Source organism: Schistocerca nitens, chromosome 4, assembly GCF_023898315.1.
Source record: "Schistocerca nitens isolate TAMUIC-IGC-003100 chromosome 4, iqSchNite1.1, whole genome shotgun sequence".
Taxonomy (NCBI): Eukaryota; Metazoa; Arthropoda; class Insecta; order Orthoptera; family Acrididae; genus Schistocerca; species Schistocerca nitens.
The window spans coordinates 218,883,881-218,908,543 of record NC_064617.1 but is presented as its reverse complement, the minus strand read 5'-3'; the positions used below and the strand labels follow the sequence as shown (position 1 = coordinate 218,908,543).

General features: G+C 37.0%; 1 protein-coding gene across 5 annotated transcripts in view; it reads left to right on the top strand.

Annotated features, from left to right (window-relative positions):
- LOC126253457 (6-phosphofructo-2-kinase/fructose-2,6-bisphosphatase 2) overlaps nucleotides 1-24,663 on the top strand; it is a 370,956-nt gene that overhangs the window by 311,732 nt on the left and 34,561 nt on the right. For all 5 annotated transcript variants that reach the window (XM_049954807.1, XM_049954811.1, XM_049954810.1 and 2 more), the window contains 6 exons: nucleotides 3,447-3,572; nucleotides 15,776-15,936; nucleotides 18,071-18,205; nucleotides 21,534-21,687; nucleotides 22,642-22,745; nucleotides 23,270-23,488. In XM_049954807.1, coding sequence (XP_049810764.1) covers nucleotides 3,447-3,572; nucleotides 15,776-15,936; nucleotides 18,071-18,205; nucleotides 21,534-21,687; nucleotides 22,642-22,745; nucleotides 23,270-23,488 — 899 coding nt within the window. The remainder of the gene's footprint in view (nucleotides 1-3,446; nucleotides 3,573-15,775; nucleotides 15,937-18,070; nucleotides 18,206-21,533; nucleotides 21,688-22,641; nucleotides 22,746-23,269; nucleotides 23,489-24,663) is intronic.

Below are 24,663 nucleotides of genomic sequence, written 5' to 3'. Positions count from 1 at the left end.
GAATATTGATTACTCGATAGCCAGTTTGAAATAATTTGGTTGGAGACAAAGTGGCCGCTATTACGGTCCATTCTCGCCTCATTGCCACAGAGAAAGCAATATTTTGTATAGAAAAAAATACTGCTTTGTTCCCTTATTCTGAGAATTTTCAAGGACTATGAATTCTGTAAAAGAGGAAATACACAATTGCCAGAAACTGAATTTGAGACATTTAGAAACTCACCACCTAGATCCCTATCATTAACATGAACGGTGATAAAATCCAGTCAGTGAAATGGAACGCATGTTCATGTAATAATCTTAGAGTACTGGTGTCCTGATTTTATGTAATAAATCAGTTTGGCGAGTTTAAAATCACAGGGCAGTGCCTCTTTCCGATATAATATATGGTTTCTCCAAGGTTTCTCTCTGTTTCCTTACCTCTGTGACATTGTCTCACTTAAAGGTACAAGATTACCTGTTCCATGTCCAGTTTTATGTAGACAAAATGTGATACACTCCCATGAACTAAGTAGTGGTATTTGAAGATAAAATAATGGAACTATGAAGCTGTTGTTGAGATCTTTTATGCTGTGACAAAGTGACTCATATCTGCTTTACTGAGCAGTAGATTGGTAAGAAAACACAGGCAGAATTTGGTTTTACTTTGTTTTGTATTCCCAAACTATCAGTTAAAAATTCATACATTTTTCACCAACTATCCTGCAGTCTTCCTTTAAAGCATGTATTGTGCCTCAATATGATTTATTATGTCAGTTTTCATTTCTTGAATGAACTTGTTAGTTTATTTGTAAGGAAGGAAGACAAGCATTTAAGATCCCACCAGCATTGAGGTAATTAAAGACTGAGTTTGCAAGTATACATTTTTATATTTGAGGTGCAAAGACAGAGTTGTAAAATGTGTTCACATTTGAAATTGGTACTTGGAATTCAGCAAATGGACGGGTGGATGTGATCAGTCACACCTTACTGTTTGCGTTATAAATAGATTAAGACTATCAGTTTTTGTAAATTTTTCAGAAGTGTGAAACATTGTACAAAATATTTTTGTTGATATTCCTTTCTGATTGTGATACAGAGTGTGACAGAAATCACTCTGTGAAGCATTGCAAGCCATTTATGCTTACTGTTACATGACTGATAAGATTACTTTATCTTTTATGTCTGAGTGACATGTCTGACTGCTGATAGCCTTGGTTATGATTGTGCAGTCAAGTGATTTGCTATATCTGTTGGTTTCCTTTAAAATCTTAAAAACATATATCATCGCAATTGAGAGAGTTTACTTGCAAATTAATCATAGGTCTCCTGCACAAGCTTCCTCAGACAGTAATCTTTTTCCCTTTGAAATTAGATCCTGTTCCAAAGATATGCTGAATATATTGCTCATTTATACATCTTTTAAAGTCTTGCTACTAATACTATTAACGATTGGGAGACCAGATACCAAATCAATAGTGCCATAAAATGACACCCAACACAAAGGGTGAAGAAACAGTTTACTGATGTGGCAAATGTTTGAGAATGGATCACAAGCCGAAGGAGTTTTAAAATAAACACTTGAATCTTTCAAAAGCAACAATCACAGATTAAAATTAAGTAATCTTTTCTCAAGCTCACATGTTCACTGTGCTGCCTGTTTTGTAGGCAACGTAGAGACTTGTCATGTGTGGCTGGGTGTTTGCTAGCAACATTGCCCCATCACTGTAATCTGTCAGTCACAAAGTTATTTTATTTGAGCTATAGTGAGATGCCAATAGACATACCTTCCTGTATCTTCTCTCCCTTTTTAATATGTATATTTCACACAGTTGCATGTATATAATGCTGGAACTGTTACTCAACTGTGTTATATAGCAACTATGACTGTAACAAATAATCAGTCATAAATTTCCAGTGGTTGCTGCACCTCTCAATAGACATTATGTTAACCTTTTTAACGCTCCATTTTCCATATTTTTGTATCACATTATCCCTAGTGTCCTCAGAGGCAGAGGACGCCTTCTGTACTCAGTATTTCTTGTGATTGGTGGTTAGCCTGGCATTTAAATTATTTGATAACACACATATCTTTATTCAGTTATACTGGTTGCACAAATTAACAGTTTCAGAACAATACAGTTGTGTAAGTTTTCTTCTGTGGCATTTCTCACTTAGAGCAGGCATCAACTGAATTTTCTCCACTTATCTCTGTCTGATATACTTCTTTTTTAATCTTCTGGTAACATTGTACATTTTTTGTCTTGCAGCATTCCAAGCCTTCTTCTTCCTCTCCCTCTATTCCTTGCTGTCTTTCCCTTGATGGTTCTTTCAAGGAGGCAGTTTCCTCACTCTGAATGACCCAGCCATGGTGTGTTCCTTGCTCTGATCATTTCCTTTAGACACATCTTAGCTGTTTTTTATGTAAATTTTCATTTCTCATTTTATCCATCCACATAACTTTAAGCATTTTTCTCCACAATCACATTTCAAAACTATCCAAGTATTTTCCTTCTTTCATTTTGTCCCCAGTTCACTGCCGTCTAATACACTTCAGATATATCACTTTGCAAATGTCTTTCATAGCTCTACCTAAATTCTTTCTGCTACCAACAGACCTTTCCCCTCTTCAGAATCTTGTTTATCCATCTATATTGAGCTTCTTATTTCTTCCATACATGTTACACTTCCCACCATTATACCTCCTGAATACCTAAAAGGTTTCACTTGTTATAAGGATTCTCGTCCCAATCTTTTTTTTTCCAGAACTTCCATATTTACTGACGCTTACCATTTTGGTTTTTACTACATTTATTTTCATTCTGTGATCTCCAGCCACATTTACAACACAATACATCATAAATTGTATGTCTTCCTCTGACTTTTCTAAGACTGTATTATCATCTACATGTTCAATTATCTTTATCTTTTCTTCTTCTACTATTACATCTTGTTCAGTGGTGTGAAAATGTTGCTTGCAAACATCTTTTATGTAGAAAGAGAAGACTGTCAGTACTGAATTATTTTCAAGAGTTAAATTTTGTAAAATTCTAAGTGAACTTTCCATTAATTCTCTAGAATTCATATTATTTATAATATGATAATCCATGGCTTAAATATAGCTGTTTTTTCCTCCTAACTCCAGAGAAAGCTTCCTTTGTCCTTTTTTGTAAGTACATCATAGATTAAAGGGTACAATGTAATATTTTCCGAGAAGTTTACAAATTATTATTTTAATAATTTATGTGTTAAAGATGTTATCCTGTTTTGTTGACTGAGAGTCAAGATTACATTCAAAATACTTACAAATTGGGGGCGGGGGAGAATAACTTTTCAGCACCACTTGAACATCTCAAAGGTCTTGCTTCAATGCTTCTTGCTACTTATATTCTTGGCACTTAGTGCTGTGACAAACCCAGAGAGATAGTTCAAGGCTTAATGCCTGTGGGTGTTTTCTTTTGTTTTAGGAGAGCGTGCCAACTATGTCAACAGTCCTCATGTCATTGCTATGGTTGGGCTGCCTGCCAGAGGCAAAACATACATCTCCAAAAAGCTTTCACGATACCTGAACTGGATTGGCATCAACACTAAAGGTAAGTTGAAGGAATAAGTTAACTGAAAGAACTTGAAACTTATTTATTTTCCCTGTCAGTGATTATTTGATTTTATTTGTAGAAAATTTCATTGCTGTAATGAGAATGTCTGCTGAAAATAATGTGTTATTGGTGACACCCATTTAATGTGTGTTGATCACTCTGTCTTGTCACTGAGAAAGCTCTTAGAGCTAACTGCAAGAGACAGGTTTCATACTGAGGTTGAGCAGAAGTAAAAATTGGCTAGTGAGCAAATAACTATTCTGGATATTGTAACATAATTTATATGATTAATTTATCCACAGTAAAACATAAGGTTTGCAAGGTATGCATATCATGTCCTTTGTCATTGCTAGTACTATTCTTTTGCCAAAAAGTAGTTAAAATACCTCCCCTAGTCCACCTGCCAGAAAATGTACAAATACTTGAATCTGACCTAATGGGGAATGTTCTACCAAACAATACCAACTTTTTCAAGATATCTTCGCTAGATATTCTCGAGTTAACATGTGATACAATTATTACAACACCTTTCTGAAAATGCTATTGCTGTCAGTATAAGTTCCTCAAAAAATTGTTCTATAATTCATTAGTGAATGGAAATATGCAGAATAGTTTTTTCACTTTTAAATCGCCTGTAATAGGTTAGAAAATTTAAAAATGGAAATGGGTAGGTCGAAGTTAGAGTGGGAATTAGTGACTTTCAGTGGCTGGCGGGATAGGACTTCTAGGCGGGTGAATACGGGATTACGAATACAAAATCAAATAGGGTAATGCAGGAGTAGGTATAATAATGAAAAAGAAAATAGGCAAGCGGGTAAGCTACTATGAACACAGTAGTACAAATTTATATGCCAACTAGCTCCGCAGATGATGAAGAGATTGAAGAAATATATAATGAGATCAGTGGCGGCACGTGAGTATACATTCTGGGTTCACAAATTTTTAGATTCAGATAAATTTGGGAGTGTGAAATTAATAACATCTGCTGTACAACAGTTACGCTTATCAACAAGTTTATACAACTACAGCCACTGCCAATAATAATATGCATAACTTATCTGACAAAAGAAAGAATTGTTTTGTGGAATTTTATTGTTTTGTTCAAGAAGAATATAATAATTCCAATCCCAAAGAAGGCAGGATTTGACAGATATGAAAATTACCAAACTATCAGTTTAATAAGCCATGGCTGCAAAATACTAACACGAATTCTTTACAGACGAATGGAAAAACTGGTAGAAGCCGACCTCGGGGAAGATCAGTTTGGATTCTGTAGAAATGTTGGAACACATGAGGCAATACTGACCCTACGACTTATCTTAGAAAATAGATTAAGGAAAGGCAAACCTATGTTTCTAGCATTTGTAGACTTAGAGAAAGCTTTTGACAATGTTGACTGGAATACTCCCTTTCAAATTCTGAAGGTGGTAGGGGTAAAATACAGGGAGCGAAAGGCTATTTACAATTTGTACAGAAACCAGATGGCAGTTACAAGAGTCGAGAGACATGAAAGGGAAGCAGCGGTTTGGAAGGGAGTGAGACAGGGTTGTAGCCTATCCCCGATGTTATTCAGTCTGTATATTGAGCAAGCAGTAAAGGAACAAAAGAAAAATTTGGAATAGGAATTAAAATCCATGGAAAAGAAATAAAAAATTTGAGGTTCGCCGATGACATTGTAATTCTATCAGAGACAGCAAAGGACCTGGAAGAGCAGCTGAACTGAATAGGCAGTGTCTTGAAAGGAGGATATAAGATGAACATCAACAAAAGCAAAACGAGGATAATGGAATGTAGTCGAATTAAATCGGGTGATGCTGAGGGTATTAGATTAGGAAATGAGATGCTTAAAGTAGTAAATGAGTTTTGCTATTTGGGGAGCAAAATAACTGATGATGGTTGAAGTAGAGAGGATATAAAATGTAAACTGGAAATGGCAAGGACAGCATTTCTGAAGAAGAGAAATTTGTTAACATCGAGTATAGATTTAAGTGTCAGGAAGTCGTTTCGAAAAGTATTTGTATGGAGTGTAGTCACGTATGGAAGTGAAACTTGGACGATAAATAGATTGTATGATAAGTGAGTAGAAGCTTTCGAAATGTGGTGCTACAGAAGAATGCTGAAGATTACATGGGTAGATCACATAACTAATGAGGAGGTATTGAGTAGAATTGGGGAGAATAGAGATTTGTGGCACAACTTGACTAGAAGAAGGGATCAGTTGGTAGGGCATATTCTGAGAAAAAATTGGAATAGGAATTAAAATCCATGGAAAAGAAATAAAAAATTTGAGGTTCGCCGATGACATTGTAATTCTGCCAGAGACAGCAAAGGACCTGGAAGAGCAGCTGAACTGAATAGACAGTGTCTTGAAAGGAGGATATAAGATGAACATCAACAAAAGCAAAACGAGGATAATGGAATGTAGTCGAATTAAATCGGGTGATGCTGAGGGTATTAGATTAGGAAATGAGATGCTTAAAGTAGTAAATGAGTTTTGCTATTTGGGGAGCAAAATAACTGATGATGGTTGAAGTAGAGAGGATATAAAATGTAAACTGGAAATGGCAAGGACAGCATTTCTGAAGAAGAGAAATTTGTTAACATCGAGTATAGAGAGATACTCAAGCACAACTCACGATGCATCCTCACAGCGCTATTTTTGTATTAGCATTTGAAAAGGATCACCAATTTAGTATTGGAGGGCAGTGCGGATGGTGAAAATCATAGAGGGAGACCAAGAGATGAATACCCTAAATAGATTCAGAAGGATGTAGGTTGCAGTAGGTACGGGGAGATGAAGAAGCTTGCACAGGATATAGTAGCATGGAGAGCTGCGTCAAACCAATCTCTGGACTGGAGACCACAACAACAACAACACATAATTAAGTACAGTTTAGGGAATAATGAAATAATGTGTAAGCTTTTGCAACTCTCCATTTCACATTTTTGTGTAAGTGGGAGTTTTTGTGCTTTTCCATTTTTTTCGGACAAATGTACAAGATCCCTAACAGATTTATTAGTTAACTAATGTACTTCCACTGCACCTACACAACTTGTGCTTCCTTTGTTAAATGTTTGCTTGTAGTCACGCTTATTTGATTTCGTCACTGTCTCAATCAAATGATCTGTTCTCAGAGCCCTACTTCCATTGCGTCTAACTTTTCCTGGTAATTTAATTTTCTGTTCCCAGAATGAGATTTTTCACTCTGCAGTAGAATGTGCGCTGACATGAAAAAACATCCTGGCAGGTTAAAGCTGTCTGCCGGACCAAGACTCAAACTCGGGACCTTTGCTTTTCACTACCTCGACTGAGATACTCAAGCACGACTCACGATGCATCCTCACAGCGCTATTTTTGTATTAGCATTTGAAATAGATTCAACATAACTCATGTTTACACTTTACACGAAAGCCAAGTCCTGCACAATCACCAACCATCTCCAAACACAAACTGCCATTTGTGGAAATGATTAAAATCTAGCACTAATGTCTGGCAACATGGTCACTTGACTAGAATACAGTTGAGGCTCTGAGATCTGTAAGAGTCTAAACCACACTGCAATCGATCCCACATTTAAGTGAGTATCAGAGAAACCAGTGATATAGTTTTTTGTGAATTTTCATTTATACAATGTGGGCCTACAGCACAGATAAACCTGACCTACCATAAGATCAACAGATATCAGAAGCATGAATAAATGCTACAATCTCACAATTGACGGTGATGTGCTTTAGACCCTTACGATCCTCACCTCCAGTTGATTACCGTATGCTGAAATTCATTAACCCACAAAATAGGTTTACTGTCAGTATAACTTTTAACACATACTATCATCCAATCTAATTTTAGTATATAGTGAATGAATTAGCATATCTGAGGAATGTGCTGTCACCTAGCAGGATTTATGCCAAGCGAATGGGGATAAAAGTCTGCCACACTGTGGCACAGACATAAACTTCTAGTTGAGTGGCAAGGGCTAGCTGTCCACATAGTGAGCCGTGCATATTGTTTATCAAATCTGTATGTATTTGATCCATACGGCAATTACGTCATGCAAGTTGCAGGTGTGTGAAAGCTCTTTAAAATGGGCGCAACTGAAGGTGTGCTCGTGACCCTGATGCCAAGTTTAATGGAGTCTAGAGGAGCAGTAGCATGGTAGATTTAAGTGCAGCATCTATGTTACATTAACAGCATTCAAAGAAAAGTAACCAATAAATCCACAAGGTGTGGTGGTGGTGGTGGTGGTGGTGGTGGTGGTGGTGGTGGTGGTGGTGTGTTGGGGCTTGTGGGCGCTCAACATCGAGGTCATCAGCGCCCTGACACACATTAAAAGGAATGAATGTGGACAGACCTAAGAAAACTAAAGCACACACTCAAAGAAAGCAGGAAAAGAAGGAAAATGCTAGGGTGTTCACATGCTCTTGTGCTCTTACACAGCAACCACCACTGGATAAGATATAAGAAATTATTCAGGTAGTTAAGGGTGGTAAAATTTAATTCTGATGAGGGACTTAAATTTGATAGTAGAAAAGAAAGAGAAGGTAAAATTGTAGATGAATATGCACTGTGGGAAAGAGGAAGCCGCCTGGTAGAATTTTGCATAGAGTATAATTTAATCATGGCAAACGGGTTTAAGAATCTTGAAAGGAGGTTATATATGTGAAAGAAACCTGGACACACTGGAAGGTTTCAGATTGACTGTATAATGGTAAGACAAAGATTTCGGAACCAGATTTATATTGTAAGACATTTCCACAGGAATATGTGGAGTCTGACCACAATTTATTGGTTATGAACTGTAGATTATAACTGAAGGTAGGAAATTAAGGGGTTGGGACCTGGATAAGTTGAAAGACCCAGAGATTGGTGAGAGTTTGAGGGAGCATTAGACAGTGATTGACTAGAATAAATGTATAAAGTAAAAGATGAATGGGGAGGTCTGAGAGATGAAATAGTGAAGACAGCAGAGTATCAAATGGGTAAGAAGACAAGACCCTGTAGCAATTTGTGGATAACACAGAACATGTTGAATTTAACTGATGAAAGAAGAAAATATAATAATGCGGCAAATGAAGCAGCTGAAAGAGAATGCAAATGTCTAAAAAGTGAGATAGACAGGAAGTGCAAAATGGCTAAGCAGGAATGCCTAAATGACAAATGTAAGGATTTAGAAGCATATGCCACTAAGGAAAGATAGATACTATTTTCAGTAAAATTAAAGAGGCCTATGGAGAAAAGAGAAGTAGCTGTATGAATATGAAGAGCTCAGATGGAGAACCAGTCCAAAGCAAAGAAGAGGAAGCTGGAAGGTGGAAGCAGTATACAGAGAGCCTATGCAAGGGAGATGAACTTGAGGGCAATATCAAACAATGGAAACTCCAAGTTGAAATATCAACCATGTAAGGAAAAGATAAATTGCTGCTTACTGTAAAGATGACACATGAAGTTGCAGACAGGCACAATTAAAAGACACTTACACATAAGCTTTTGGCCACGGTCTTCATCAGTAAAAGAAACACACACATGCAGCCATAGCCTCAAGCAAACGCACCTCATGCACACATAACTGCAATGTCTGGCAGCTGGAACTGTTACAACTGCCGGAGGTTGCAGTCATTTTGTGTGTGTGTGTGTGTGTGTGTGTACACTTGCGTTTATCTTTATCTGGCAAGAAAAGTGAAATTTGTTGACATCAAATAGAGTTTTAAGTTTTAGGAAGTCTCTTCTTAAGGTATTTGTCTGGAGGGTAGCCATGTATGGAGGTGAAAAATGGGTAATAAACAGTTAGACAAGAAGAAAACAGAAGCTTTTGAAATGTGGTGCTGTAGAAGAAAGCTGAAGGTTAGATGGATAAATCATGTAACTAATGAGGAGGTATGGAATAGATCTGGAACGGAAAGAAATTTGTGACACAACCTGACTGGAAGAGGGAATTGATTGGTAGGACACATTGTGAAACATCAGGGATTCACCAATTTAGTATTGAAGGGTAGTGTGTGTGTGGGGGAGGGGGGGGGGTAAAAATTGTAGAGGGATGCCAAGGAAGTTGATTCAGATGAATTTAGGTTGCAGTAGTTATTCGGAGATGAAGAGGCGTTCTGGCACATGCGTACCAACCGGGACCAGCCAATTCTTGTCATCCTCTGCCAGTGGTGTCATTTGGATGGGACAGTGGGACATGGAGAGGATAAGATGCTTCATTAATTGTAGATAGTGGGTTTTTCAATTAAAGTTATGATCTATCTGTAGTCTCAAAAACTTAATGCTTACTACATTTCGTATTTCATTGTTCTATGCTGGTTCTTGTCAAAAGTCATAAAAGGACGCATTCTTGGTTGTTTTGAGATTCGTGTTCTGTGATGACTGAAAAGATACCATGAAAACTGACTAAGGTGAAGCCATGGTCTTGGGCGCTGGGATGACTCACTTTCATATTACATGTACTCAGTTCCTGAATGCAAATAACATTCTTTTTATGTCCATATATTGTTGGTCTGCAAAGTTTAGCATTATGAGATGTATCAAGCACTTTCACCCTCCTTCACCCTCTCTGACTCCCAGGAAATGTACAGTTGCAGTTGTACTTGGATCTGTTCTAATGGAGAATCCTCAAGCAAATTCACTACTAATTTCAGCAGTGGCTTTATTATCCCAAACGGTGTTGACTACATTATCCCATTTGTTTGAGGAACTTTGCTTTTATAATCTAAAGGATGGCTGCCCCCAAATTTGACATTTTACTGCTCTTTTTTGATTGTTTCATCCCCCTTTCTTTCTGTTTGTTCACTTTTTACTCATTGTAATTGTTACCATCTGAATTTCCCCACCCCCCTCCCCCCAGATCACTCCTTATTACCCTCACTCTACAATTTGTATTTGTTATTAACTAGTGCTCCACATCACAGCAGCTGACATGTGTTTTTCATTGACTGTTTAATTTAGCTAGTGTCATCATGATCATCATCATCAACACCACAAGTTGTCATGCTCATTGCTGAGCATTGTGACTCCGTGAACCAACTGCCTCCATCCTGGATGGCTTCCAGCTTCTCTTAGAACCTGATCAAGGGGTAGATCAGAGATGTTTCTGATCTGATCTGATCTGTCCGCCTGCACGCTGCTCTTCCCCTTGGTCTCTTGCTCCCAATACTTCCTTCTATCATTATTTTTTTCTATGTTTCCTCAATCTCTTCTCCGTATATGGTCAAAGAACTGGAGAATTTTTTGGTTGACACGAGAAGTCAGGTGGCTGGAGATATTCAATTGTTCAATAGCAGACACATTTGTTCTTCTTTCAGTCCATCATTTAAGCATAACAGCCCACATGAACACCAAAGCTCAAATGCATCAATACACTGCTTGTCTTTGGCCTTAAGGGTTCAAGTCTGGCAACCATAAAAGAAGATGGGAAACATATGTGTTTCAACAAGCCGGACCTTTGTGGTACTCATTATTACTCTGTTTTGGCGGATCCTGGTGAGCTTCTTCATAACCACTCGTCCTAGTGTGACCTGTCTGCTTATCTCACTTTCACAGCTTCCTGTGTTGTAGATGGTTGACCCTAGATAGATGAAAGAATGTACAACTGTGAGCTGACGTGTGCTCGTCCATCAGTTATCATACGTTTGGACTTGTTGAGACCAAGGTCCAGTCCATATGATAGACAAATATCCTTTACAGTCATTAGTAGCTCAGCAACTTCATCTTCACTGCTAGCTATAAAAGCATAGTGTCATCAGCAAATCGGGGGTTGTTAATAGTTCGTCCACTGGTTGAGATGTCTTTAGCCCAACCATTAAGAGCTTTCCTAATGACATGTTCAGTATATATGTTGTACAGTTGAAGGGGGGGGGGGGAAGGAGGATAAAGCCTAACGCTTTGTTATAACTTTTGATGCAGTGAAGAAATCAGGTGTGTCATTACTTACATCACAGCTGTGAGGTCATTATTGTATAGACCTCTGATCACTTCTGGCAATTGTGGTGGGACACCAAACTCTGCCACAACTTTTCCCAGACAACACAATCAAAGGCATTCCTATAGTCACGGAAGCAGACGAAGACAGGAACACACAACTCTGATTTCTTCATTATTTGTCATACATTGAGAATCTCATCATGAGTTCCTTTTCCTTCAACAAAACCTGCTTACTATGTGGATATTTGAGGCCGAATGTATGACTTCAAATGCTGGTTCATGGAGTACAGCAAAATTTTGCTTTTGTGGGATATGAGAGCAGTAGTTCAGCAGATGAAGCAGTTTCTGATTGTCCCTTTATTGTGATGGGGGATGAAGAGAGACTTCAGCCAATCTTTCCCAACTTCCCTTTGTCTTTTACACTTTGAATGCAGCATGTCAACACCTTTATGTCCCATTTTGCTGATCGGCTCACCAGATATGCATCTAGAGCAGGGAATTTAAAGCTCTTTACATGTTGAATTGTGATGTCTATTTTGCTGTGTAAAACTGTAGATTCCAGTAAAGGTAGTTCAACTCCTGGACTTTCTGTACTGTTGTTAAATCCAAAATACAACTTCTCGCAGCTCTGTTTCCACCTCGCAACATCATCTTACACTGAGTGAGGTGGCACAGTGGTTAGCACACTGGTTTCGCATTTGGGAGGATGATGGTTCAAACCTGTGTCCAGCCATCCTGATTTAGGTTTTATGTGATTTCCCTAAATCACTTCAGGCAAATGCGGATGGTTCCTTTGAAAGGGTATGGCTGACTTCCTTCTGCATCCTTCCCTAATTCAATGGGACCGATGACCTCATTGCTTGCCCCTCCCCCACCCCAGCCAACCAACCAACTCACCAACTTGTCCTTTTTCTTCTTCCTTTTTTCAGTCAGGTTGCGACATTGGTCACAGAAGAAAGTCCCTTCATTACAAATAAGTATCCTAGACTGAGTATAAAATATTCATGAGAGAGTAGCTTCTTGGCGTTGTAAGTTCCTTCCCAGACAGACAGACAGATGATAGGTTGTTAGTAGATTGAAACTGTCATCTGACGCACATTATTTGTGATGATTTATTGCATGCACAGACATCGTCTCAGAAATTTATGCAGAACCTTAGCGTGTGGACAGAACCATATCTGCAACCTGCTGGGGGCTTGGAAGTAATTTGTTGGGCTCCTACCTGAGACGTCGTCTCCCTTTTGTTCTTTGTACGAGTAGTGTGGGTCAGTACAGTCAGCATCTTCTTTGTCTCCTATAGGGTGTGCTTTCCCTGACAGCCAGTTAGTGTCAGTATTACCTCAATATATTTTCTTCCCCACGTTCTGCATCTTCCCTGAATTAGTGAAGTATAGCAAAGTAGTTGTAGCTATATTTTCCCCTTTATTCTCTTTATTGTGCAGTTGGAATAGCTAGTGGTCCTGCAGTGCTCTCAGGCTCACTTTTTAACAATCTTTTTGCTTCGTCATTTGCTTCTTCCAACATAATTTAATGGATTTTATACATACACCTGTGATTATGAAGAACTTCCCCTGCACCTTTGGAGTGTGAAGACTGCAGTGCCATGCTATATAGGTAGGAGGTAGCAGTGAGAATAATCTATGGTGCAGGTGGGCAGGTGACAGTCAACTGAGACAGTGGCCCCTTAGAGCAATGCAGTGGAATTGTCCTGTGCTGAAGACCAAAACTTTTGTTTCTGCACATGGAACAAGTCATTTCGCAAAATCTCTGTCTTAATTTTGCTTGTTTCAAATATTTTCCACCAATCACCTTTTAATTTCTCAACTGAAATGTATCTCTCTTAAATTGGCTTCTTAGTGTTGTGTATGCCTTTTCTTCAGTGAAGGCATTTTTCATTTCGCTCATAAAGTTGAGAAGACAAAACCTTGTTTCCAGATAATTGAAATTTAATGTTTATGGTGTGATATCTGGGCAAGAACATAAACTCACTAGTGTGGTAGAAGTTGTGAATAAGACATTGTATTGAAATGGTGAAGAGTTAATAGTAATACCAGAATTTGTTTTGCAAAATCAATCAGTAAAATATTAAATAATCAAAAACAGATGCCAACATGAGTAACTTAGAAGCACATATATCAGTTAGGTTCCTTTCAGAGTAAGCTGATACAGTGCCTCCATACTTAGCAATTGTATATAACTGAATGTTCGACAGAAGATCCATGCGTGAAGACTGGAAAGTCGTTCAGGTCACACCAATGCCCAAGAAAGAAAATAGGAGTAATCCACTGAATTACAGACCCATAACACTAACATTGATTTGCATCAGGAATCCAGAACATATACTGTGTTCAAACATTATGAATTACCTTGAAGAAAACAATGTGGACAAATAGTCAGCACATATTCAGAAAATATCATTCTTGTCAAACAGAAATGGCTTTCTTGGATTCAAATTAATGATATGAATATAATAGAGGGAAACATTCCACGTGGGAAAAATATATCTAAAAACAAAGATGATGTGACTTACCGAACGAAAGTGCTGGCAGGTCGATAGACACACAAACAAAGAAATGGATTTCTTTTCACACAAAGTAATGACTGCTATCAACAGGGGATCTCAGATAGATTCCGTATTTTCAGAAGGTTTTTGACACCGTTCCTCACAAGAAACTTCTAATCAAACCATGTGCATATGGAGTATCATCTCAGTTGTGTGACTGGATTCAGGATTACTTGTCAGAAAAGTCACATTCGTAGTAGCTGACAGAAAGTCGTTGAGCAAAAGAGAAGTGAGATCTTGTGTTCCCCAAAACAGTTTGAGGCACACAGAGCAGCCCTCTAAGATTGATTGCAGTTGATGGTGTCATGTACCATCTTACAAAGTCATCAGATGATCAAAACCACTTGCAAAATGATTTAGACAAGATATCTGTGTGATGCAAAGAGTTGTAATTAACTGTAAATAATAAAAAATATGAAGTCATCCACATGAGTAGTGAAGAGAATCAGCCAAATTTCAATTACACGATAGATCACACAAACCTAAGAAGCTGTGAATTCAACTTAAGACTTAGGGATTACAATTACAAATAACTTAAACAGGAGTCATCACATAGATAATTTGTGTAGACAGATAAACAAGACTGTGATATATTGACAGAACAATTAAAATATGCAACAGGTCTACTGCTTACACTACACTTGTCCTTCTGGAGTATTGCTGCACTGTATTGGATTGGCATCTGGTAGGACTGATGAGGGACATCGAAAAGTCTACTTGGGCTGTAGGGATGGTACTGCTGATGTTTTGCCATCTTCTGTGGAATGATTTATCGACTGGAAGATCTCCCCCAAATGCAGGTATAATAGTTACCAGAGTTAGTTTTGAAGATCTTGCATAAAAATGTCCAGTGGCAATACTCCGATGGATACTGCATCTGTACCACAGCAATGCACAGCCCTATGTTACTGGCCATGTTAAGAAATCCTGTATTTTTCTAGTAATAACAGTGGATTTGTTCTGTATCCCACACGCACACACACACACACACACACACACACACACACCTCTGTTCCACAAACACCCCCATTTGTGTCCATATGCCTTGTTTTGTCCCTCTTATCCTAAATGGAACTTCTACTGTTTGTCTTTTCATCATAAGAGAATATTTTGAAGAAATTGGAGGCCTTGTTGAATGTAGGAAATGGAATCCATAAATCTTCCAGGACTGATATATGCATTGGGTGAAGGGGATAAATCTCAAGGAAACAACTTTAAAAACTATCTTTGTCAATCAACTCTAAATTATTTATTCAGTAAATATCTCTTCAATGAGTGGTCCTCCATTTTCTACAAAACGAGCAGTAATCTCAACTAGAATTCACATAACAGTATCACATAGGTGAGATAAATTTGCTTTTGTCTTTTATTAGACATTAGTGGTTTTTGGCAGTTAATGATTGACTGTGTAAAATCTTACAGTAAATCATAGGGTCATAATTCATACATTGTTCCAATGTCTATAGCATTAAAGTTATTATTATTTATTCATTTATTTATTTATTTTTAGATTTGTTATTGTGAGTTAGTTGTTTTATAATAGGCTAAATTTCAGTCTTAACAACTCCTAAGGCCCCTACCAGTATATATTTATAGAATGTAGGACGTAGTTACTTTAGTCTCACTTAGATGTTAATTAAAGCCTTCATCATCACTTTACAATATACAAGTATTTCTTTGCTGTACATGTCAGTGACCAATTACTTACCTTTTTCACAGTTTTCAATTTAGGAGAATACCGTCGTCATGCAACGACAGCCTACAAGAGTCATGAATTCTTTAGACCAGACAATAAAGAGGCAATGGCCATACGCACACAATGTGCAATTGACGCATTGCAAGATGTGTGCTCCTGGCTGGAGTGTGGTGGAGAAGTGGCGGTGAGATGTTTCACAATTATTGATTTATTAACTGCCTTTGCTTGTATAAAAATATGTAATCACATTTTTCAAGTTATAGTTATTACAAAACAATAATTCAGTATTTATGTTTTCAAAGATACTTTCATAAATTATTTCCAGTGTCATTTCGGTATATCCATTATGGATACAAACTGCAACTGTGACCTAAATGGGCAATTTTTCTGGGTATAAATATGCAACCAGTTTTCAAGCCACTGCAGGCTCATCATCAGTGGAGGTGTTACAGGAACATTATATTGTGAGCTAAGTGCAGCTAGATGCTGCAGTGATTTTCATCAGTCCCATCACCACAGAGCCTAGCTACAATTGGTCCAAATTATAATGTTCCTGCAACACCTCCATCTGATGATGAACCAGCAGTGGCTTGAAAATTAGACGATGGTACAATATATCATATCTAAAATCCAAAAAAGTGTCTGGTTGCATTTTTTTTACCTACATAAATCATCTACTTTCAATGTGCAACATTCTGGCCTGATTAAATATGTAATTCTTCTAATAGATGCTTTCCTGTTGTTGTTGTTGTTGTTTCACTCAGTGTGACCCAAACTTTTAGGATCAAAATTATACAGGAGGTGGAGAATTCTAAACTATGACCTGCAAGACAATTAACTAATGTTCAGAAATAAATACATGTATATACATCTGGTAGCAAAAACTTGAGATTACGGCAGCTACAAGTATTAAAGGGGTGACTGCCAGTCAGAACACACACATTACAGTAGCACATAATGTGTCATCACACTCCATAAACATTATCACTGTCTGTTGATCAATGGAATAGAAGGAAAAATCCTGCCTGTGAGTTCACCTTCAGTTTCTACTGGGATCTCATAATACCAGCTGCTTCAGGTTACCCCGTAGGACGAAATCTGTGAGTGAGAGATTTGGCAATAATGCTGGGCATGGAATAGAACATTCTCTTCAAATTCAGTGATGAGCTTCTCTGCTGTTGAGAGGTGCTCATTAGCATTAATATTGAATTGGAATGTTGCATTGTCACACTGATACCACAGGCTCTCATGTACAACAAGATTTACAGTCTCCACCAACTGTGGCAGCACATCTTGAATGAACATGATGTTACATGCACTGTTAAAATGGGGCAGCAGCAAGTAAGGTCCTATTAGTTGATATTGTACAATTCTGTGCCACAAGTCGATGAAGATCATTTGCTGATGATTAGAGGTGAGTGAGGCATATCGAATTTTACCACTCCAGAAAAGGCTGTTGTAGCAGTTGAAAACACTATCATAGTTGAAATAGTCCCGATCCATGGATGGTACAAACTGTAATTAGTTTGGCATTGAAGTTCTGTGGTGGATAATCAATTGACCGAACTGAACTCAGAGCTCATTTGGCCTAATTACTTGCACATGTTGTTTATGATGGGAGTCTGTCCCACTAGTACTCTTCACACTGTGTTTATTGATCAGTCTTCTTCTACAGTATTTGATGCCATCTTCTCAAGTTTTACTGTGCAAATAATTTTTTTAAGGACTCTGGACATATTTCTGTGACTTGAGTCACCCAGTTTGTTAGAAGTTTCTAAATGACTAGCTATTATAATGATACCTGTTGCACAACTTTTCTTTGTACATTCATTCAGTTTTGTGAGTATTACAATAAATTTATGTCTAAGAGTTGCTGAACAAGTTTTGTTCCATCTTAAGCACTCAGTCAAGAACAATAAACAGTTTTAGTGTATTGTTTTGTGAGGTTGGAACGTCACTGCAGATACATTAGCAGGAGCTTATGCTGCCTTGAATATTCATTTCTGAGAATTTCTTCCTCATCACAAAGTAGTCTATGATCTTCAGTTGTCTGTATAATTTTGATCCTAAAGGTTTAGTATATCATGTGTTACTTTACTACGATTGTAAACGTATGTTTAACACACACTGAGAGAGGTCTAATGATTTCTACCTCTCAAGTCAAAATATGTTGAAGAAAAATTTCTTATAGATTTTTATTTTCCTCACAAGTAATTGTGTATCAAAGTGGTATCAAAAGAAAGAAGCCTAAAATTTAAATGTCACTTATTAGCTATTTATGTCGTAGAAACTGGTTGTGAATAAAATACTTGTTTCAGGTATTTGATGCAACAAATTCCACAGCTGACCGTCGAAGAATGATACATGAAATAGTTGTAAATAAGATGGGTTTCAAATTATTCTTTGTGGAATCTGTGTGTGATGATCCTCAGATAATAGAGCAAAATATAATGGTATGTATAAAAGTATTCTTTGTTTTATGTAAAGGGTATATATGATCACTATGTGTCATTGACTTAGTTTGAGGACTTTAAAAAACCATTTATTTTATCAATGTACAAGCTCTCAGTTTGTGGTATCTCGTGATAAATTAAATTCTTCAAACTCAGTCATTTTCTCACGAGCACCTTCTTTCTTTCTCTACATGTTTGTTTTCAAATATTAATTATATTGTTACAGCTTTTTCCTACCTTTCCTCTCTCCAAATATTGGAGAAACTTTCTTCAGTTATATCTTTTTCTTCAGTCCTCCTTTCTTGAACTGTTAATGAAAATGTAATTTCTGAAAGCTGAATGTTAAATGTTATTCAATAAATGTTGCTGTTAGCATTACCTACTTCTTTATTATACGGCATGAACCCGAACACACCAACGACATTTTGAAGGTTGTCCAGGAATACTTTCTGAATATTTTGATATAAGGTTTCCATGGGCTCTGTTAGTTTATTATAGAGTGACTGCATTTTGTTTGATTTCTTTTCCCCCTTTATCTTTGTGTATAGCACTAAAAATATCTGCGCAACAATAAAAATGTTGTTGGAATGTTCTGTGTGTCTTATTGACAACAAACTTGATCCATCCATTCATAGTACTTGTCATTGACAACAGTAATGCCCACTTTACTCTCTGCCTTGAAGCTTGAATTCAATACACTTGGTTCTCTCTCAGGTTTGTTTTTCACACAGTGTTAGTTGTATGATAACAGTGAAGCACAGAAGTATGGATAGGTTTACCAATGAAGAATTGGTTGATATGCAGTTCATGTATGGGTTAACTGAATGTCAAAGAACATCACAACACTATGCTGAGCTGTTCTGACAGTGATGGTAATCACATCACAGTAACTTTGCATAAGTAAATATGTATAGTATGTGTGTTTTGTTTTAATAATACAGGATTACTATAAATGAGTCATTCATTTCTAATTTCTTTTTCCCAAAAGATTATATGTACAAATATGATTGATGCATGGAATAGAACTGTAAAGTTGCTGAATTTGCATTGTGTCCACCAACTGGCTTTGTGTGTCAATGCCTTGACAAAATGGAAACAAAACAAAAAATAGAACATTTCACCTATAAGGTGATATTCAGCAACTGAGCAACCTTCCATTTATCTGGAGAAGTTAATAGCCACAGTGTGAGTGTGTAAGTCACTGAAAATCCTTATGAAATCATGGTGAATGAAAGAGATTCACCAAAGGTCAATGTTTTCTGTGCACTGTCACAGACGAAGCTGTATGGGCCATATCCCTTCTATGGGAAGACTGTGCCAAGTATGCATTGCTTTGATATGTTGCAGTTGTGGTTGTTTCCACAACTGACTAGTGATTCCAAGAATTTTTTTCTTTTGGGCCACATTAAGGACTTTATTCACATATGCCAATGTCAGAACACTGGAACAGTAGACAAAAAATCAGTGTTACTGTAAAGACCATGGAGAGGATGTTGCTACATAATATATGGGATGAACTTGACTATGACTTGGAGGTGTTTCATGTGACTAGAAGGGCACTCATAGAACATTTGTGGAGTACAAAATGCAAACTTGGTGAGTTTATGGTTCTAGTCATGCTTCCATTGTACTTACACATGTAATACTTTGGAAAATATAGAGCTCTGAAAGAATGAATCATTTACAGTAGCACTTTAACTGTGTGGGGCTCAATGGCTGTATGCAAGTATTTCAATTGGATGCCAATCTCATGACTTCCATGTCCCTGACGTATTCTTGTCATCCGACAAGGGAAAGGGGACCTACAGTTTAACATGGAATCCAAATCACAGGTGACTCCTAACATCGATGAGAGGCGAATGTTAGATTAAAGGCAGAAAATTTCCACAACCTCTCAGTTTTCAGGTACATACTTTACCACAAGACCATCAAGCCTGTCAGTAGACTCGCTGGTAACCACGGATCCCTTCTGCCACAAATTACTCAGAAAATATCTCTGAACAGCCTCCAATATTTTATCAGTGGTGTTTGAGTTCACCATGTAGAATGTATAACAGCTACAAAAGAATTGAGCAAATAGAATGTGGATATACAGTGTTTGTAGAAGTAGAAAGATTTGTAATAAAAAATAGAGAAGACAACCTGTACTTACAAGTGAAAAATGGGTAGTGCATCTACCCGTGTAACAAATCATAAAGTCATGCTAGCTTTTAAGCTTCCACACTTTTTCTGGTAAGGTTGTTTATATTTCTAGGCCTTTGTTATGTGGAGCAGATCATGACTTCATGGATGAAATTACAGAAGCATATTAATGTAATTGCTCCAGACTTAACTGTTTTGTATTCTGTCTGAGAAATAATGATCAACTGTCTATGTTCAGCCATCAAAGGCAGCTGACATGTTTACAGTCCTTAACATCAAATTATACATCAATGCCCTAGTTAAATTCCACAGGTGTCTGCAGCATTTTCAGAACTGAGAGTGCAAGACACTGTTGATTGTGATCAGCCAATTGTGTGAATATGTTTCACAGTCTGTTTTCCTTCCATTTCTGTATGCATCTGTAGCACAACACTTTAATCCATGGGCCTTAATTATTTTAATTGCATGGAATAAAAATCTGCCTCACAATCCAAAACTTGAAGGAAAGGCATCAATGAACCACTTCTGCCAAGTATCTTTGTATGACTACAATGTGGGGTATTCATATTAGTCAGTCAGATTATTTATTGAGTACATGGATTCATTAGACAATGAAAATGACTTCACATATTTTGTGAATGTTCATAAAGCTTTTATCATAATTAATTGCATCATATTCATTTATTCAGTAATCCACAAGGCAGCTTCCAAGCTGCATTAAGACACCAGCCACAATTACGTACATACATGTTATGCATTTTGAAACACATGCTGTCTTGCATAGTACACAGTTGCATAACTTTGTAATAATGCAAGGCTAAATTTAGTTGCACTACTTATGTGAAGCTGTTCTACACACTCTCTTGAACATAATAAGGATGGAAGCTATTTTCTTCATTCTTAAATTAGTAGATAATAATGATAGCAGCAATTTGTTTATAATTAAATTGCTAGATCACTTATATCACTATTTACAAAATCATCAACAGCGTAGAAAAAGTATCCACCTGTGTCGCAAAAAATAACACAATGTAATACATGAAAGTCCGTATAGGGTTCTGCCACATTATACACAGTTCATTAAGCAAAAGGCCTTTCTCAATTTACGTTGGATTTAGTATGTAATATTTTCTTAAAAAAGTTTTTATGTAATAATAATATTCAAACCATTTCTTCTTGAACACAGGAAGTGAAAGTAAGCAGCCCAGACTATCAGAACATGAATAAGGAAATGGCATTGAAAGATTTTCTGAAACGTATAGAACATTACCAGGAAAGATATCAGCCCTTGGATGAGAAATATGAATCCAACCTTAGTTTCATGAAAATATACAATACAGGTAAAATTCTTTCATGTTTTTTTGTGTGTGTGTTTTTTATTTTGAACAATGATGGATAGGATGAAAGCCAAAAGTCAAAGGCATGAGATGAGTCAAGATATGAAGAACTATAGGTGCAAAAGAAGCAGGAGGGGGGACTATAAGAGATAGAGGTATGAAGATGAAATCATGGGGATGTTTAAGTGAGATCAGGGAAACAAAGTTATCTACAAGAACTGTGATTGGATAGAATGTTTGAGATGTAGAACAGAAAATTAAAACATTTAGATAGAATTTAACAGTTGTACAAGGAATGAGAAGGAACGGTGAAATATTGTTCACAGCATGTATCAAGAAACTTTTTCTATGGAAAGTGGCCATTTGTAGATTACTAGAAAAGAGACATTGTTAAGGAGAGACTAAATGAGAAGTAATGTTGCAAGTGCCTAGGTACTTCGTATCAATTACAGTAAGCTCTGTGAATGCACAGAAATGTGGACTATAGTGCTTTGCACTGCTGGTAAGGAATGTTTCCATATGCCTGTACATCCCTTTAGACAGTTCTTTTTGCAGGCTGAACCAATACAGACAGCTGTGCATTTTTTGCATGTCAGCTGAGAAAGGTGCTCTGTGCACTAACCTTGCTGCTGTGGATTGTGCAAGACATCAAATGAGTGTTAATGGTACAAATTCTGTATTACAGTAAGGAAAGGGGTTGAAACCAAATAGAAGCAAGACAATAGTGTGTTATAGTTGTAACAACTTTGTACATTTTATCTTAAGCGTTCATTCAGAAAGTTATCAGATGTTTCATTTAAAAGAGAAAATAATTGAAAGCTTTATTTTTTAGTTAGTGTTTATGGCTTTACAAATATTTTGGTACCAATATGCAAAGCACAGTCTTTAAATTATTTTTTGTAACCATTTTAAGTGAAATTGTGTTTGAAAATCATGAATTTCAATTTTGTGTTACAGGTGAAAAGGTGGTAGTACATAAACATGAGGGACATATACAGAGTCGAATTGTTTACTACCTAATGAACATACATATAACACCTCGTACTATTTATCTCACAAGGGTAAGTTTTTTGATGATACAAGTCTAGTAACGCCCATTTTTATGAATGAAACTATAATTTGAACTAAATGTCATTCATCATGTAACATTTATTTCCTCATTGTGGCTGAAAAATTAAAAACATTATTTTCTTGGTCTTTAGAATTTGGCTCACTGCAGTTAGTGCATCTGTTATCATTGCCACCGTGAATTACAGATTTAATCAGGGGAATTGTATCTCAACTTCGGTCTGATTTTCACCTCTGTACATCCACACTTTTCTATTGAATTAAATTATTTTCTTAGTTCGCTTTCATTATCAAAATTACTTTTATTATACACTTATAGGAGTGATGAAGTAAGTGCAATAGAACAAATTTTCTTATATGTTGTAATAAAAGTTAAATAGTAACATTAGTTGGAATTTCTGTTATAGTGCTTTAGAAACATTGCTACTTGAAAACTATGAGAAAAGTGTGTCATTTTACATGCTCCAGCTTGTACAGTCATTAGATGATAAATATTTGTGATTTTGTAATATTTCAGCATGGTGAGAGTGAGCAGAATTTAGAAGGACGAATTGGTGGAGACTCTGAGCTTTCCTATAGGGGGCACCAGTATGGAGCTGCACTGTCTGCATACATCCAGCAGCAAGATATACCTGGCCTTCGTGTTTGGACTTCTTGGCTTAAGAGAACCATACAGACAGTTGCCAATATACCTGCACCACAGGAAAGGTGGAAAGCTCTTAATGAAATAGACGCTGTAAGTATTTCATGTATTTTGTTTTTTCTAGAGTTCTACATTTTCACCTTTGTTTGAACTGAATGAACCTATGGATCAAAGCAAGAAGGCAATCACATGGATGCAGCATTTTTTAACTCCGAAGAAGCATTTGACTCGGGACTATGGGCACCTGCAGAAATTTACTGGGGAGGGGACAAGACTCTCAAATAATTTCCATTTTGTACATAAATGAGTTGGTCAGTTTTGAAACATGTCATGCCACAAGAAGTGCATTTTATAAGTGCCTGAAAAAGCACTGTACCTCAGAGAATTGTTGGTTATCCACTTGGTTCTGCAAGTGTATGAGAATCCTGTAATGAATAAAAACTCTGCATTCAGACTGGATTGAGGATTTCTTGGTAGGGATCATGCAATGCAGCACATTATTTCAGATGGTGTGTCATCAACAAATGTAGAAGTAATCTCAGGTGTGACGCCAGGAAATGCGTTGGGACTATTACTGTTCATGTTGTGTATTAAAAACCTGGCAGACAATATTAGTAGCAACCTTAGACTTTTTGCAGATGATGCAGATGTCTAAAAGGAAGAAATCTCTGAAAAAAGCTGCACTTGTATTCAGCCAGACCTTCACAAGATTTCAAAGTGGTGCAGAGATTGGAAACTTGCTTTCGATGTTCAGAAATTTAAAACTCTGGTCTTCACAGAATGAAGAAAAGAAGCATCCTATGATTACAATACCAGTGAGCCACAGTTGCAATCAGTCAGCCTGTACAGATACCTAGGTGTAATAGTTTGTGGGGATATAATCTGGAACAATCACATAAGAGCAGTTCTTTTAAACTTATGTGAACAACTTACTGATTCTATCTGTAGTCTTGTAGAAGTGCCTACTGATGACTGTACAGCAGAATAGATTACCGTAATCATGTAGAGGAATGGAGAGAGCAGGATGGGAAAAGGTTCTTAAGTAATTTTTTGTAGAATAATCTGGGTACCTGCTGCACATTTTTTACATCCTACTCAGTATGCATATTAAAATTTGTGGTTAGCCACCAATGTCAGTTGTAACTTGTACCTCTGTATCAAAGGTTTGTGTTTACCAAGGGGTAGGAGTCACACACATACACACACAAAGTAATAATCTTCATCTCGCAAAAGATTAGAAAGAGTTGGAGAAAATTCAGTTAGGGATT